Source organism: Thunnus maccoyii, chromosome 16 (assembly GCF_910596095.1).
Source record: "Thunnus maccoyii chromosome 16, fThuMac1.1, whole genome shotgun sequence".
NCBI lineage: Eukaryota > Metazoa > Chordata > Actinopteri > Scombriformes > Scombridae > Thunnus > Thunnus maccoyii.
The window spans coordinates 10730706-10746831 of record NC_056548.1 but is presented as its reverse complement, the minus strand read 5'-3'; the positions used below and the strand labels follow the sequence as shown (position 1 = coordinate 10746831).

The following is a 16126-nucleotide window of genomic DNA, read 5'->3' as shown; positions in this document are numbered from 1 at the left end:
TCACGTGTAAATCCACAATCTAATCATATGACATTTGTAATATCTAAGAAAGCTGCAGGTAATATATATACATACATATATATATATATATATATATATATATATATATATATATATATATATATATATATATATATATATATATATATTCATATTGATGGCCCCTGAGGAACAAACCACACTGAAGTAGCCTAATTGATGGAATTAAATTCACGGTCAAAAATGTAACCCAAGCAGAGCCCCATTTCATTTTCCAAATGATTTTGTCGATGTTTCAGCCACAGTCAAGTATGTAGTAGTTACCAGATATCTCCAGGGCCGTGGGAGATTTATGCCACTTCCACTTTGGCCCACAGCTGCAGAAATAAAAGGAAGGCTAAATCTAAAGTGAAATTTCGACTATAGACTAAACAAAAAAAAGATCATGAATCATCTGACATCTTGCCAAAACGAATAAAGCACATGGTAAACCCACATCAAGTACGTACATAAATAATGGTGACATAAAGACAAAGTTTACACTAAATCGGGCCTAAAACTGCATCAACCAGATGCTATAGAGAAAGGGTCTAGTGACATAGTTAAAATGTTTAAATAAATGTTTTGTTTTATAAATACGGTCGTGTGTGAAGTCACCAAAAATCTCTGCTTGTCTGATCCAGGATCAGCACCACGGACAGCGACCTAATATTGTTTCAGCACCATGGAGAGAGCCTGGAGCCAGAATTACAATAGTAAACGTGTAGGCTACATACTGTACCATACATACATACATAATAGAGCAAAAAAACACGCAATGGGTGGAAAGGAGGAAAGATATCACAGGTTCGGAATATAACAGCCCAGTGTAAGGAGACCCAAATGAATTCTCAGCCAATGCCGGCAAAAATTTGAGAATTTGATTAATTTCGGTTATTAATATCATCAATAGGGCTTAAGTGTGATAAAGCTTCGCCCTGGTGCTATTAAAGGCCTCTGGTCGAGTCAAACCAGGCCTTGTTTTGAGCTGTGTTTGTCTGTACGTGACGGACTCGCTGTATGACTCACCAACCAGACAGCCTTGTGTTTGTCCCCCTCTGTCGGTGAGTCGAGGAACTGCACGAAGTAGCAAACTGGGCAGTGATGGTCAGACAAACAGACATGGTGATTACAAGTAGCATTGATTGTTTTAGTCAGGGGGGATAATGAGCATGAGATCAGGGAGGAGCAGCATAATGCAGGGTAAGGCAGGAGAAAAGATTATGCAAGCACATGCAGATGGAAAGTCAGCTTGGACTAGGATGAAGAGGGAAGAAGAGACTCAAATGAAGACTCACGATTCAAAACAAGGCGAGTCTACTGCCATGTTACCATTTGATTATCACTAAACACAGGACAGCTGAGACTGATGGGAAAGTTTAAAGATCAACAGTGACTACAATTCAAGGGAAACTCTGAATTGAGACATTTAGTTTTGACTGAAATATTTCACAAATATCATCCTCCTGGTGGCTTGAGGAATAGTCATTAAGATTTATCATCTGGGAACCAGGAATATTTCTACAAAATTTCATGCCAATTCATCCAGTATAATGTGTTGAGATATTTCCTAGGATATATGAAAACTCTGACCTGCTGCTGGCGCTAGCAGCAGGTCAGGATGTCAGGAGAATCACCAAAATCACTTGGATTTATCCTCTGGGCACCATGGATATCTGTACAAAATGTAAGTCATCTAATATTCGTCAAGACATGTCACTACAAACTGAAAATGCCAACCAGCTGGTGGCAATGGAGGAAAAGTCAGAGGGTCATTAAAGTCAGTGGAATTTATTCTCTGGGGGCTATGAATGTCAAATGTACCAAATTGTGTCTCAATCCACCCAGTAGTTGTTAAGATATTTCAGTCTGGATGTGGCCAGTGTGGCTAAAAAGCAGCTTGTAATAAAACAAAAAGACAGCTGTTGGTGTTTGCTGTCATACATTCACTCCCTTCCCTTCTTTGTCCCCTTCTCTTCTTCTACTGCCCTAACTTGGCCATTTCCAGACCCCCTCCCTTAATTCAAGACCTTGGTACAAACCTCAAAGCAACACAATGCGATAATTGGTTTCTGTGTCCCATTTCTGTTAAATCAATAACCTGTTGGCCACCGGTGGCTGATGGGATACATAAACACCCGGCAGACATATCTTCGCAGCAGACATTTCCAGATGCCTTCCTCTCCCTGTGGCGGTGCACCATTTCCCAAGCATTTTATCCAGCGCACTAACACAAAGGGTCTCCCATTCAGAGCCCCTCAAGCGTGAATACAGAGCCAAACACAAATTAAAGCGTGGGTGGTTTGGCTGTCTGAATGCTGGTAAAAGTACTTGAGGGTGACAGGTCAAAAGATCAAGTGGATACGTAGGATGTGAGAGAAATTGTGCATGGCATTAGTATTTTCCCTGCAACAAAAACACAAACATGTCCTGCTATACCAAATTAGAAAGAATACCAAATTGAGAGATTAATTGAAAAGAATCTGCAGCTGCAAAATCTGCAAAACTGGTAGCAAAAAATTGAATGCTTTAACGTAATTTTGTGTTTAAAACATTCTTGAATTCAGAGGTGTTTAACAAAGAGCTAAGTAATTTTTAAGTTACTGATACAGTGAGATATTTGGGTACTATTTACAATAACTGCAGATAAAGTTCATTAAAAAGAGAAAAAAGAAAAAAAATTCAGTGCTGCAAAATTAACTAGAACCAAATCCGCAGAGGTTATGGATCCAGAAATACAATTTTCTCAACTCGCCACTGCTATAAAATACAATTACAGAAATCACTGGTGCGTGAACATTGTAATTTGGACCAAATAAAATCCAATTTCCCACTTTGTGAGGAATGACACTGCTTGGAGAGAGAGCCCCAGAAGAAACAGAAATACATCTGAAAGTTGAAAGCCAGACACAAAGATTCAGTACAGTTCATCATGGTTCCAGTTTTATTGTTTCATCATAATTAGATGATAATTTAAGACATATCAAAAGGCAGAGGTTGTCCAGTTAAAGTGTGGAGTGAGAACTTTCCCTAAAGCTCAAACAGACTTTAAATGCTGCTTGACACATATGACAATAAGGCTTTTAAGAGCAAGAAGACACTTAATGACACGTAAAAGCTCCATTTTTGAGTAATGTTAGAATATGCCGTTTATGATACATCTCAAGGCAACTTGCTTTTGTAACCGTAGTGTTATCTGTGTGTTTTCAGTCACAAATGGCTCAATTAGACATGCACCTGAATATTATTGACTACACCTCCAGTGTTGCCGAAACCTGCAGGTGCACAATCATAATTTTTGCTGTCACACATTTCATTCCATCCATTTTGTCACACTACAACAAAGAAAATAAGCTCACATAAATAGGTCACAGTTGTCTGATTGTCTTGGCGGTACCGATGGCAGTGAACTGATGTGGGTGATCAAATGAGCTTTTATTTATTTTCACGGGTGTGAATCTTTGGTTCACTAAACCAAAAGCCAAACAACAAACACATATACACTCACTCATTCACTCGTCCAGGAAACACATACTCACACACACACACAAACACACACACACACACACACACACACAGAAGGTCTTCCCATGTTTCTTACTGGTCCTTCTGATGGTTGAGGACCTGATTAACAGCTGAGGGAATAAAGAGACAAGACAAAAACAACAATATTAATTTGCAGAAAGGAAAAAAAAAAATCTGTTTACTGTGTTTGTGAATGTATTATTTCAATGTGAATCCAAGAGACGATGCTCAGATTTGCCTGCTGTGAGAATACTGGTGCTGCAGTACTTATACTATGTGGATGTGGCTGTACTGGCATGTACACTGCGGCTGACTCACCTTCCTTTGTGACGGACTCGGTCACGCTCTTTGCCTTGGCACTCAGATCGCTGACCACATTGTCCATGGTAGCCTGGTGTTTCAAGAAAAATGGCCGGATCACACGCTTGTACAAGATTTCAGAACCGTTCCACGTCACTGGAGCCATGCACCAGATCAGGAACAAACACTGAGGAGAGAGCAGAAGATATTATGCTAAAAAGGGAAATGGAAATATTTGTCAGCACTGCATGTGTTTCAAGCTAATTGTCATCATCATGATGCTTGCTTTGGTCAAAATGGTTTGATTTAGATGAATAAACTTAATGCTGGTGAAATGTGCTGAAATAAACAATTTGTCATACTGTGCAAAGGGGGACTGTAAAGTAACACAGACCTGTTATGCAACACAACAGTAGGCATGTTAGTAAAATCATAAAACTTATCTTTACCCGATTAATCTGAAAACCCCACATATTACAGTTTTGATAGTAATCTTTGTATATCTTTTTTTTTTTTTTTAAATTGAGCAATACAAAGAACTGAAATCTAGCCATGTTACTACTGTATATTCCTTAACATACTGTTACGACAATAATTCAAACTATTACAAAAAGGTACACAGTATATTATGTAGGCAGAATTCCCTATATAATTCCCCTTTTTTACCCTCTCCTCCAACAAGAGGAGTGTTAACAGTTGTACTCCTTTCATTGCACATGAAACCATGAAAGGGTGATGATTAAACCCATAAAAAAAATAAAAAGGGGCCAGGGGACTTAGTCTGGAGTCTGTAGGTAAAACCTTTAGTGAGTCAAAAGGTTGCCATTTCCTAAATAATTTATCAGAGCTGCGTATCACCTCATCCCAGATCTTTGTAGGAAATACATAATATCCTAAAGCGACTGAGAAATGGTTGTTTGAATTATTTTGAGATAAAACATGGCATCTTGCTTATAAAGAAATACTACAAATACTGCAGTAAAGATGCATTTCTTAATTATAATCTTTATTTTGGAAATGATCTCAAAATAGTCATGCAAAATACACTGAAAACACATGTGGCCTAAATTACACTAAGTATTATAAAATCTATTGCACCTGTCCTTTACACCTGAAAGTATGTCAGAAAGCAGGGCTTTACACAAGTGAACTCTGAGTCCATGTCAGGCACACATGTTGTGAAGCTTCTTGTCTCAAGTGGCTGCTGGTTCAGTAGCTGTAAAGGTCTGGTTCTCTTTTTGTTTGTGTCATTTGTTAAATAAATATCCTGTACAATGCTGACAATAGTTATTATCAAAACTGTAATATGTAGGATTTTCCTCATTTCCTCAGGCTAAACCTTGTTTTTAGTATTTTTGTTAAGATGTCTGCTGTTGTATTTTTGTGTTACATAACAGGCCTATGTTAATTAACATCACTCACTGCACAGTATGAGGCAGTGTTCATTAAGCCGATTTCTCCAGGATTAAGTTTATTTGTTTATTCAAGTCAAACCATTGTAATGAATCAAGTAATAGTGAACATGGCGATCAGACAAGAAGATCTGGATAGTGAGGTGACCGAAACATGGATATGTGGAGTCACTTTTCCTCCTAACTCACAACTTTACACAGCTACTTCTTTTTACTTTAATGCTTTTTTTCTCCAATATTTTGCTGGAGTTGTCTCACCACCGTTTGCAGTTTATCATAATGTTTTGGAGCTGTGAGTAGCTCCATTTCCTTTAAACTATGCATTCTGTGACAATAATGTCCATCAATTGCACACTGGAGAGTCAAGTGTTTTGAGTATACATACTGACTTTTTTGAGTATACTGAATTTAGTCACTTTTCCAGTGTGAACACACTACATAATCAAAACCTGCTTAGAATTATAATGTAGTATGGAGTTTGGACACAGCAGATTTTTGCATGTCTTCCTTGTTTTGACATTACATGAATTGTCCACAAGAGTGTGCTGTTGGCAAACTACTATATATAGAGGCCCCAAAGACATCAACCCCCGTGATCAACATAGTATGACTGTACACAAAAACACTCTGCAAACTAATGGTCAAAGTACCTTGCCAGCATAGTAAAAGGGGAACCAGAAGAGGAAGATGTCAGAGAAGAACTCTACGATGCTGAAGAGTCCATAGACAACCCAGTAGGTCAGCCACTGTGTGTCATCATCCTTATTGTTGCTCTCGATGGCCTTAATGCTGAATTAACAGGAGGACAGGTTTGATTCAGATGGTTGATGAGGACATAACATAAACAGTACAGAAAGATTTAAAGTCACTAATTGAACATTAGAGTGCATTTAAAAGGTATATTGTGGAGTTTTTTCTGTTAGAAGGAATCAGTGTGCCAAAAAGAGAGGACATATGTCATTCAAAAAAGACTTTCAAAATTTTTCATCAAGTAGGAAATGTATACTATGTGTTTTTTTTTTTAGGCCTGAGGGATACACACAATGTTACACAAAATGTTTGACAACCTGTTTGCTTATAGTAACAAGACAAATACCCTACAGCCATGCTAGCAGCTCTGTGAGTAACATCAGCATCATAGTTAATTGTGTTAGCAAGCTAACATTTTACAAGTAGAAAACATAGTAGGTACAGCTGAGGCTGATGGAAATGTCAGTAGTTTTGCAGATATTTGGTCATAAATAAAGTATCAGACAAACTGAAACTTTGACCTGATGATGGCACTAGCTGTAAAGGTAGGGGGATTCAAAAAAGTGATTATAATTCATCCTGAAGGGTCATGAATGTGTGTACCAAATTTAACTGTAAATGCTTCCATTAGTTGTCTAGAATTTTCACTTAAAGCCATAATTGTGAACATCATGGTGGTGCTAGAGGAAGAGAAGTCAGTGGGCATTAGGATTCATCATCATCTAGGCACCCTGGATCTCTTCTATCCAGAAGTTGTTGAGATATTTCACAGGTTATATTCTAAGGTTGCCTTGTCTTTTTAGTACAAAATTATTTTGTTTTTTGTTTCACAGACAGTATTTTCCTTACTGGGCTGCAGAGGAATGATATTAACACAAAGAGAGAATTTTGTACAAAAAAAGACAGCCCAGAAGGAAATAACCTTATGGTCAGTAAGGAGAAGAGGAATGATTATAGTGACCAGTAAATGTTATATACTTATGGGCAAGTGAGTAGTGTTTATGTCTTTTGAACATAAACAACAAAACAACAAAAACTTTTTTCACAGCAGACATTTTGACTTTAAACAGTAGGAAACATGCAGGTGTTCCTCATAACATTAACAATGGCTCCATTGTACTAAAGTGTCCCTGTAAGCAATAAAAGTGTGACAGTTAACCAGCATGCCCAATAACAGGATCATAATTCAGCCATCATTCATTTTATTATTTACACCTGTGCTTTTTACTACTGTGACATGTAAAAATGTCTTCAGTGAAAAAGGCTTATAGGAAGCAGAGGTGAGGTACAGATAGAAAAAGATGTCCAATAAGATAAGGAAATTAAAAGATCTATTCTCAGTTGTAATACTGAAGACAAAATAGGCCTTTAATATAACATTAATAATTAACAATGGCTGCATTTCATTTAGATGTGTCAGTCCCAAAGCCCTGTTATTGTGCACGCTGACAGACTGGACAGAGCCATAATTATTGTTATTAGATACACCTGTGCTTTTCCTGCTATGGGAAGCCAAAATGTCTGCTGCGAAAGGGGCTATTATTTTTTGCTTTACAAGTGTTCTCTTGTTTTTTTTACATTACAATAAGTGTCAGTGAATTTAAGAAATATAAATTTACTTTGGCTTATCACTATTTAGATATTTTAAAACGCATTGATTTCATGTATTTTGTTTTGGCATTCACTGAAATGAGCTCAACTTCATACGTACGAGAAATATGCTGGATAGGCAAAGCCAATCAGATTGCAGAGCAGCGAGGCTCCGTATCCAAACAGCAGATACAGTCCGATAAAAGTCAGAGCACCTGCAGAGGGAAGAGAGAGAGAGAGAAGAGAAGCAGCATTGAGGAGAGGTTGAGGCCATCCATTTACTTGACAAACACTTCTCATGTCAAGCCACATTCGTTTTTGTCAGCAGAGTGTGTCTGATAGCAGGATGTCGGGACAGCACGCTACCAGGATTAGGAGGAGCGCTAAACTCAAGTCAAACACTGATAGTCAAATCCAGGTGGTGGAAGCTCGCATAGTCATGTGAAACGCTTCGGCCTATACACCTCGACCTAGTGAAAGATTCCACAAATGCCATCAGTTTTCTATAAGTCCAAACACAACTTGTACTATGTGTATTGAAGTGCAGCCTACAAAGCAACTACAATGGATGCTGACATTGAATTTGTGTACATTTCTTTCTTATTTCTTGAAAGACATCTGTGTAATGTGATGCCAAATATTTATCATGTTTTACTTTACAAGGCAATGTTCTGAATTACACACACACACACACACACACACACACATATCAAAAACAATCTGCAGGACAATCAGCTCTGTATGAAGTGAACTATATGCTTCTTATTCCTAACAATATTGATGTAGCTGCATTGTTTAATCCTTCAAAGGCTTAAACAACTTCCTGCTTAGCTGACTTCACAGACAAACACACTAACTGCTGTGTGTCAGCTATTTTAGCCGACTTATTTCTCCTTTACTGATTAATTTTCAAAAGTGATTCTAGCATGTTTTTTCTAAACGTTTGATGCTAGTTTTCCATCTTCCTCAATGAACTTTAAGGCGTAGATAACTTCAAATCTACAGAACTTTTCCACAACTTGTGTGTGAACTCTGTTTCCATGCAAATATAAAGTGAGGACTGGTTCATGGCCAAACAGAGCATGACTGTCTAACCCTTGAGCAGCTGTATGCCATATGAACATTAAAATGTAGGCAAAACTCAACTGTTGATATCAACCTCAACTACCATAAATGCCATAAACATAATGAAGTCACACAGGTATCCAAAGCACTAAAAGCCTTTTATAATGTTCTTACTTTTGTCCTGTAGCCTGCTCTTTACATCTCATTTGTTTGTCCAAGCTAAAACACAAATATCCACACAATTCCCCGCTCTCTCCTAATGGAGACAAAACTGGAAGAACTGGTTGAAATGAAAGACCCTAAAGAGACAACTGCTGACGCTGAGGTCTGCACAGCAATGATTTGCATAGGAAAATAATTGGACAGTGATAAATAACGAAAAAAGCAAACTGCAAATTCATGGACACATATCTTTTTGACTGACATTTCAAAACCTGCATGCCATCTGGCTCTGTTCTGTGAGTAACCAACTCGTGAGCTGCTCTAGGAAAATGAACAATGCATCCAAGTAACACAGAGACTCTACAGCCTTAAATGAAAACACGTGTTTTTCTCGTGGAAAAACTGGAAATAAGTGCACGAAAGCCACTGCGCAGTTGTGTAATCCTGTAATGTAGGACTCAAACTACTCATTACAGAGCTTCAGGAGTTGTAATTCAGCAGAAAATCCAGTTCCACTTAACATCCAATTATCACAGTAACCCATTGTTAAGATCACAGTGGGTGAGGGGTGGAAGTTGACTTTAAAAACATGTAACTAACAAACGGTCACTCACTCAGAGAGTTTGGTTACATACACAGTGGAGATAAGACCTCTCTGCTCCACTCAGCACATTACTCTTCACACTTCAGAGTGTCACAAGAGTCAGCATGAACTTGAGACGTTTCTCAGCTCAACGGAGGACAGTTACACCGCTTTTTAAACGTGTTCGACTTACTTGCCCGGATCAATGCAAGGTACAATAAAACAATTACAGTGAGCCATCAAGGAAGAATTTATTGTATGCAAGCCATTATCAGCGTGTACACGTTTGTAACAAGCAAGCAACGCGGCCAAAGTATCAAATGAATTGCTGCTGCCTCACTAACAAGCTAACAAGACATTTCTAGAAGCAGGACAGGACATGGTATAATTTGTCTGCTCTGTCTGGTTCTACCTTCTGCTAAATGCAGGGTAGAGACAGGTCAAGTGGTGTTTGCTTACAATCCTCGGTATTTGTTTTGTAAGCCAGTTTGGTGGTGTGAGACTCTGTGGACAAAAACATGGAAGTATTGAAATTAGATCTGACTGAGCTTGAACTGACACTAAAGCCGGGCTCAGACTTCAGGAGTTTTGGGTCAATTTATCCCAGAGTCACACCTCCAAACAATTGGAGGGGAAATCTGATCTGAGAAGTTGGTTGGTGCTGATGTTCAGCCCAGATTATTTGGTAATGTTTACAGGTCCAATCTTAAACCTCCAGAGCTGCTTGCAGACTTGTCGGGGCTGCGCCGATCATTTCAAACATGTTTGATATTTAGGGTTTAAAATCTGGATGATTACGTCACTATTTTCTGAGGGGGACCACAATAGCCACTGAGAGAGAGAGCACATGGTGTTGCCAAGCAACAGTAAACATTGAAGCCCTTGAGGCCAACGTTTGCTAGCATACTATTGTTGACATATTAAAACTGACAGTTAAAATCTCACGTCCAGTTCTTGCTGAAGAACAGACAACCCGTGTTGACTGCGTCTCCCCAACCATTTTTTTTTTTTTTTTACATCCAGACTCTTTTAGCCTTCTGCTTTTGTTTTTTCCTCACTATAAAACATTATTAAAGCAAGTTGTTGCACCATGTCAGTCTCCATTTTGTTTACATCTGCTTCCCCATGAGATCACGTGAGATCATGTGAGGTGGTGCATCATTCCCTCTGGCACGATAATCTTCATAATATCCTGTAGTGTGTGATGAGCCATTGTTTTTAAATGAGTCTGAGAGAACTTCTGGATGTTTAAGATTGGATCTGTAAACATTAGCAGATGATCTGGGCCGAACATAAATCGGCCCCAAACTCCTGTAGCCAGTGATATGATTAATGTACTTTGGGAAAGGTTAGTCCATTAATCTGCAAATTAGTCACTCGATTAATCAATTGTTAGACAAAATGTCAGGAAATGGTGCAAAATATCCATCACAGTGTCGCAGAGTCCAAGTTGACATCTCTGAATGTTTTGATTTGTCTGACCAACAGTCCTAAAACACAAAGATATTCAGGTTATAATAATAAAAATGCAGCAAATCTTCACATTTGAGAAGCTGGAAAATGGACTCAAACTATCCACTCCAAATCCATTATCAAAATTGTTGCTGGGTAATTTCCTGTCGATCGTCTAATAGAGTGATCAACTAATAATTTCAGCTCTAGTTTGGAAAGTGTGTTCCCATTATATACTGCCACAGTGCACTTAACAAGTTTATTTTCAGCTGTACAATGTGTTACTTAGTACATATCTTGGTAATCCTTTCACGACCAAATTTAAAGAATCCATATCAAAAATGTTTGTTCAGTATGTTAAAAAATGAATATCTGCTGATATTTTGCTATCAGATTTTTTAAACTTTCAAATATCACTATCTGCCTCCAAAATCCAGTATCACACAGGCTATAATGTTGGGGCCATCTATATTAAATGCTATATTTGAAGCTGTACACCCTCACTGAAAATATCAAAAATCCTCAGGGTTATTTGCAATCATGCTTGTAATCAACATCTGATATCATGCAGCTAAATATAGACGAAATGTTTCACATTCAGCAATCAACACATTCAGAAATTAATATCTTCTGTGACCTTGAAAATGGTTGTATAGATGTGTACTCATGTTAGGGTTGTGTCCACACATCCAATGTAGATGTGGGTTTGAATGTAGGTCACTGTGGCTAACATGCTTCCTGTAGCTAAGTGGCATCATGGGTAAAATGATGACTTCCTAGCCTGAGGTGACAGGCCTTTATTGACTTCTACTGTGCAAACTGACTACAAGTTACTGTCAAAACACAACTCCTAAAAGCTAACCGAGAGCAGCGGCCAGTTGAATAACCAGTCATCCTAGAATCCATCTCTGCCTTGCTCTGGATATTTCAGGATGTGATAAAAATACCCCCCAGGACCAGCTGTTGATGCCCCAGAGAGATTAGAGGTAGTAGAGGATTAGATCAATTTCAGCGAGGTGCAGACCAGTGTAGAGCTGCAAAGATTAGCCGATTAATTGATTAATAGCCAACTATTTTGATAACTGATTGTTTTTTTAAGAAATAAAAAAGTCCAAATTCTCTGGCTCAAACTTCTCAAATGTGAATATTTTGTTTTCTTTTGTCCTTCATGACAGTAAACTAAATATCTTTGGGTTGTGGACTGTTGGTCTGGATAAAAGAAGATATTTGAGGATATCATCTCAAGCTTTGGGAAACTGTGATCATCATTTTATGGACCAACCACTAACCAATTAATCAAGAAAATAAATGTATGATTAATCGATAATGAAAAGACCAGTGTGAGCTTCAATGCTTGTCCATCAAACTTAACACACGTCGCACAGCTCTTCTCTACTACACCATGTTTTATTGACCACGTTTTTGTTTATCATGCCTTCATCAGGGTTGTGTGAGAGATTGTTACCGATAAAAAACCATAGATACAAAGTCTACAAAACAAAATTATCATCATCCTTTTAAGAATATTCTCACGCGAATACAATATTTCATCTTAACCCCTTACTGGGGTTAATTTTAAAGTATTTTTTTCAAAACACAGTATATTTGTAACAGTTATGAATAACTCAATTCATAGACAAACCACGGTTGACCCATGACACATCCATTTACTAAATTTCCAAATGTTCTCAAAAGAAGTCCTGTTCCTTGAGAACAAGTATAATCCAGTTAAACTCTACAGTTACTAAACCAATTCCTCATTTAACCTTCTTGGGTTTAAAGTGCCATTTTTTTAATCCAGAACGCCTGCCTCTTAAGGAACAATTCCTCTAAATCTCACTCTCTCTTTGACAAACACATTTCCCATATATCAAATTTCCATAAAATGTGCTGCAACTGGATATATCTTTTAAACAATTTATGGTACTTTTATATTCCATTATTCTTTGCTTGAGTCCTCTTGATGTTTTTTTTTTCCCTATCCTTTTCCACATGGACATGCTAATAAATAAATGATACCATATGTTGCATGAAATCTCTCCTAAAGCTTTTTTTTACTTATAATTTCAATCTGGATTACCTCACACACCATCCTAATGAAGGCAAAGCAGGCAGAAGTGTTTGGTGAATAAAGCGTGGTGTAATTAGGATTATATAATCAACTCTAATCTTGTAGCATAAAGGTCTGAGCTGGCTGAACTTTGCTATCCAAAGCTTAGAGGGGCAATAAAATGAGCCAACAGTGCCACATGATATGAAATGAAACTGAGAAAAGTTGAGTAAATTAGTGATGCAACAGTCTGCCAGCAGCAGTTTGAATGGTAATTTAATTTCAGCTCAAACAGCTAACGTTGACTTGTTTGCTGAACATGAAGAAAACCGTTAAGACGTTAAAACCCTAAACGACCTCAGTTTTTATCTCCAGCATGTTAAAAGCACAGTCAGACATGTTTTTTTTTTTCTTCTTAAAGTTTAACAGTGGCCTCCTTTCTTCCCACCGAGCTGCTAACATACCCAAGGCGATGTACTCTCTCTTCACTCCCGTTTTTTGTTCCGCCGTTGCCAACTGATCTGTCACAAAGTTCTTCTCATGGAGCAGAGTCACGAAACGCTCCTTGAACTGACTCATTTTCGGGCCTTGCTGAGCCTGTTGACCGACAGAAAAACAATGCAAATGTTAAACGTGACGATGCTTGAGGGATTTGTGTTAAAACACGGTGCTATTTTACTGACCTTTTCTTGTTAATTCGCCCGAAAACTTGCCGCTGGACGGCCGGCTGGCTGCTGCTGACTTGGCCGAGCTACGGTGACAGACAGCGGGGGAGGAGCTTGAAAGACGTCCGCTGACCAATCACAGAGCTCCGCGGAGTAACGTCCACTGCAGCAGGTAAATAAAAAAAGGTTTGTGCTGCACATTGATCATAGATTAGAGGTTCACATATTCTTTTCAATACTGTCTTAAAACAGTACTGACATATCCATATTTAGGCCTACATTGAAATGTTTATTGTTTGCTGAAATCATTCTAAAAACTTATTTCATTTTACAGTTTTTCTCAATTGCTAAGACACATTTATTGAAATTATGCTCCATTTGCCAAAACTCTAAACACAAATGCATAACTGCACACATCTTCACAAACTTCAAACAAAAAACTAAACTCTCCACTCAAAACCGTGTAATCGTACATCTAAATCAAACTTTGCCTTCAGACATCACACAAACTCAAATACACAAAAAAGCCATCACACACTGGTGAGATCAATTCAAAACACAACTGTTACTGCAATGAATGATGGCGCTTATGGTTTTCCTCCAGAACAACCTCTTTATATGATGAACCCCATATAAAGACACAACACTTGTATACAGTTACAATTTTTTTTATTCCTCAATGTACTGTGATAAATTAAACTAAGATTGAGTGAAAAAGTAAATGTCATGTAAAAATATGCAACTGATAAAGTAAAATAATTTCCATTTTTAGTATTTACCAATACTGTATAAACTAATAAAAAAACAAAACAAAACAAAAACTGTTTGTACATAAAGAAAGAAAGAAATCACATTTATTCTGCCTCAGGTCTTTGTGAATCCATTGTTCTAAAACAAGTGAACTGATCTGTGACCCTGTTATTTATCTATCATGATGTTCTGATTGGTGTGTGAACAATTTTGACTGTGAGTCTTTCCACCTGGGGAAATTGTGTGTTAATTGAGTTCCAGCTGTGATGACTTGAGTTAATGATATTGATTGCCAGTGCTGTCTAAATGAGTGAAAACAGGAGAATAGTGTTTATAGTTTTGGGAAATGGGTCTGTCTATTGATAGATGGTGTCATGGTTTGGGATGTTTGGTTAATAGGCCCAGTTATAATGTGCAAGTGATCAAGAAAAATTGTAAAATGATGTCTTTTGCACCTTGGGGCTACCATACAGAACTCTTTTATAGCTTTTATCACCAATAAACCAACCAAGCAAAGAAACAAACATTAGGCCTTTCGTTGATCATTAGACATATTGTGAACTGAATGTGCACAGTCTACAACATTACAGTTTTTTCACGATTAATTACATGCATGGTTCAATACTGAGTATACATCTTCAAAACTCTTCTCACACAGTCAAAACAAGGACCAAACTGTGATGACATTTAAATTGCTTTAACACAAAAAACATTCAATGTCCATCATACAACCCTCAAATTTTCTGAATACTTTTTCTCACACAAACAACTGCAGCCCACTGTGCAAATGCTAATGCACTCACTTCAAAACTCTTCAGTTTCTGCTCAAAAACTAACATATATTCATATGGTCAGACCAGCAATTGCCAAACCACATTGAGATACATCTATATTCAATAAACCCCCCCCCCCACAAAACAAGGAAGATTGTCAAAATAAAGTCCATTGAAACCTTTCCTGCTGCATTTTCTGTGACTCGTTCCTGCAGAATACACTGTAGTACATACTTGAGGTACAAATCTCACTATTTTGTAATGAAACGTTTGTTTACACAATATAGACATTTTTTTTTTTTTTTACAATATAAACAATTAAAAGACACAATAGAAATTAAAAAAATAGAAAAAATGATGCAGCCTGTTGTGTTTTTTTCTTCTTTTTTTTTTTTTTTTACCTCAGTGTTTCTGACAAATGAGTTGTTGTCAGCTGAAATCAAGTGTCAGTGTCTGCTGTAAAGATTTGCTTTTGTGTCTAAAATGAAGTTTTTAAGATGTAGACTCAGTATTGAACCATACATGTAACAAGTCATCAGCAGATGGAGTTTGCTTAGTTTTGGTGGAATTTTGGATGTTAAAGTTTCAAGCTTTTCATACATTTTCATACATTTTCATACATTCAGCACTTTCTGAGCAGTTTAAAGACTTCTGGTAAATGTTGGCTTACAGTAAAAATTGAGGGTTTTCAATTTAATTCTTGACCTTTGAAACAACAGATGAAACAATCTCCCCTCAAGGTCCATTTAGTAGCTGTTTTCGGGGCTTTCAGTCAAAGTACAGGACTTTCAGCAACAGACTTTCAGATGAAGATCTCACAACTGCAAAATGTAAAAAAAAATCAGGAGCAAAGAAACAAGCTTCAGAACAGAAAAACAGCTTCAATTGTTAGTCAATGTGGTGGCGTGGAAATGTCAGTCAGCCACTTTGGGCCAGACTGAAATATCTCAACAATGATTAAATTGATTGCCATGAAATGATAAACATTAAAAGTCCCCTGAGAATACTGACAGTGATCTCCTGACTTTCCT

General features: G+C 37.6%; 1 protein-coding gene across 1 annotated transcript; it reads right to left on the bottom strand.

Annotated features, from left to right (window-relative positions):
- Nucleotides 1-2939: 2939 nt before the first annotated feature.
- zgc:101744 (Receptor expression-enhancing protein 6-like) lies at nt 2940-13687 on the bottom strand. Its single transcript, XM_042389208.1, has 6 exons — nt 13591-13687; nt 13372-13504; nt 7717-7810; nt 5906-6044; nt 3862-4030; nt 2940-3653 (listed from the first exon to the last, which is right to left on the bottom strand). The coding sequence occupies exons 2-6, from the start codon at nt 13484-13486 to the stop codon at nt 3616-3618; spliced, it is 555 nt and encodes a 184-aa protein (XP_042245142.1). The 5' UTR covers nt 13487-13504; nt 13591-13687; the 3' UTR covers nt 2940-3615.
- Between the last annotated feature and the right edge of the window lie 2439 nt (nt 13688-16126).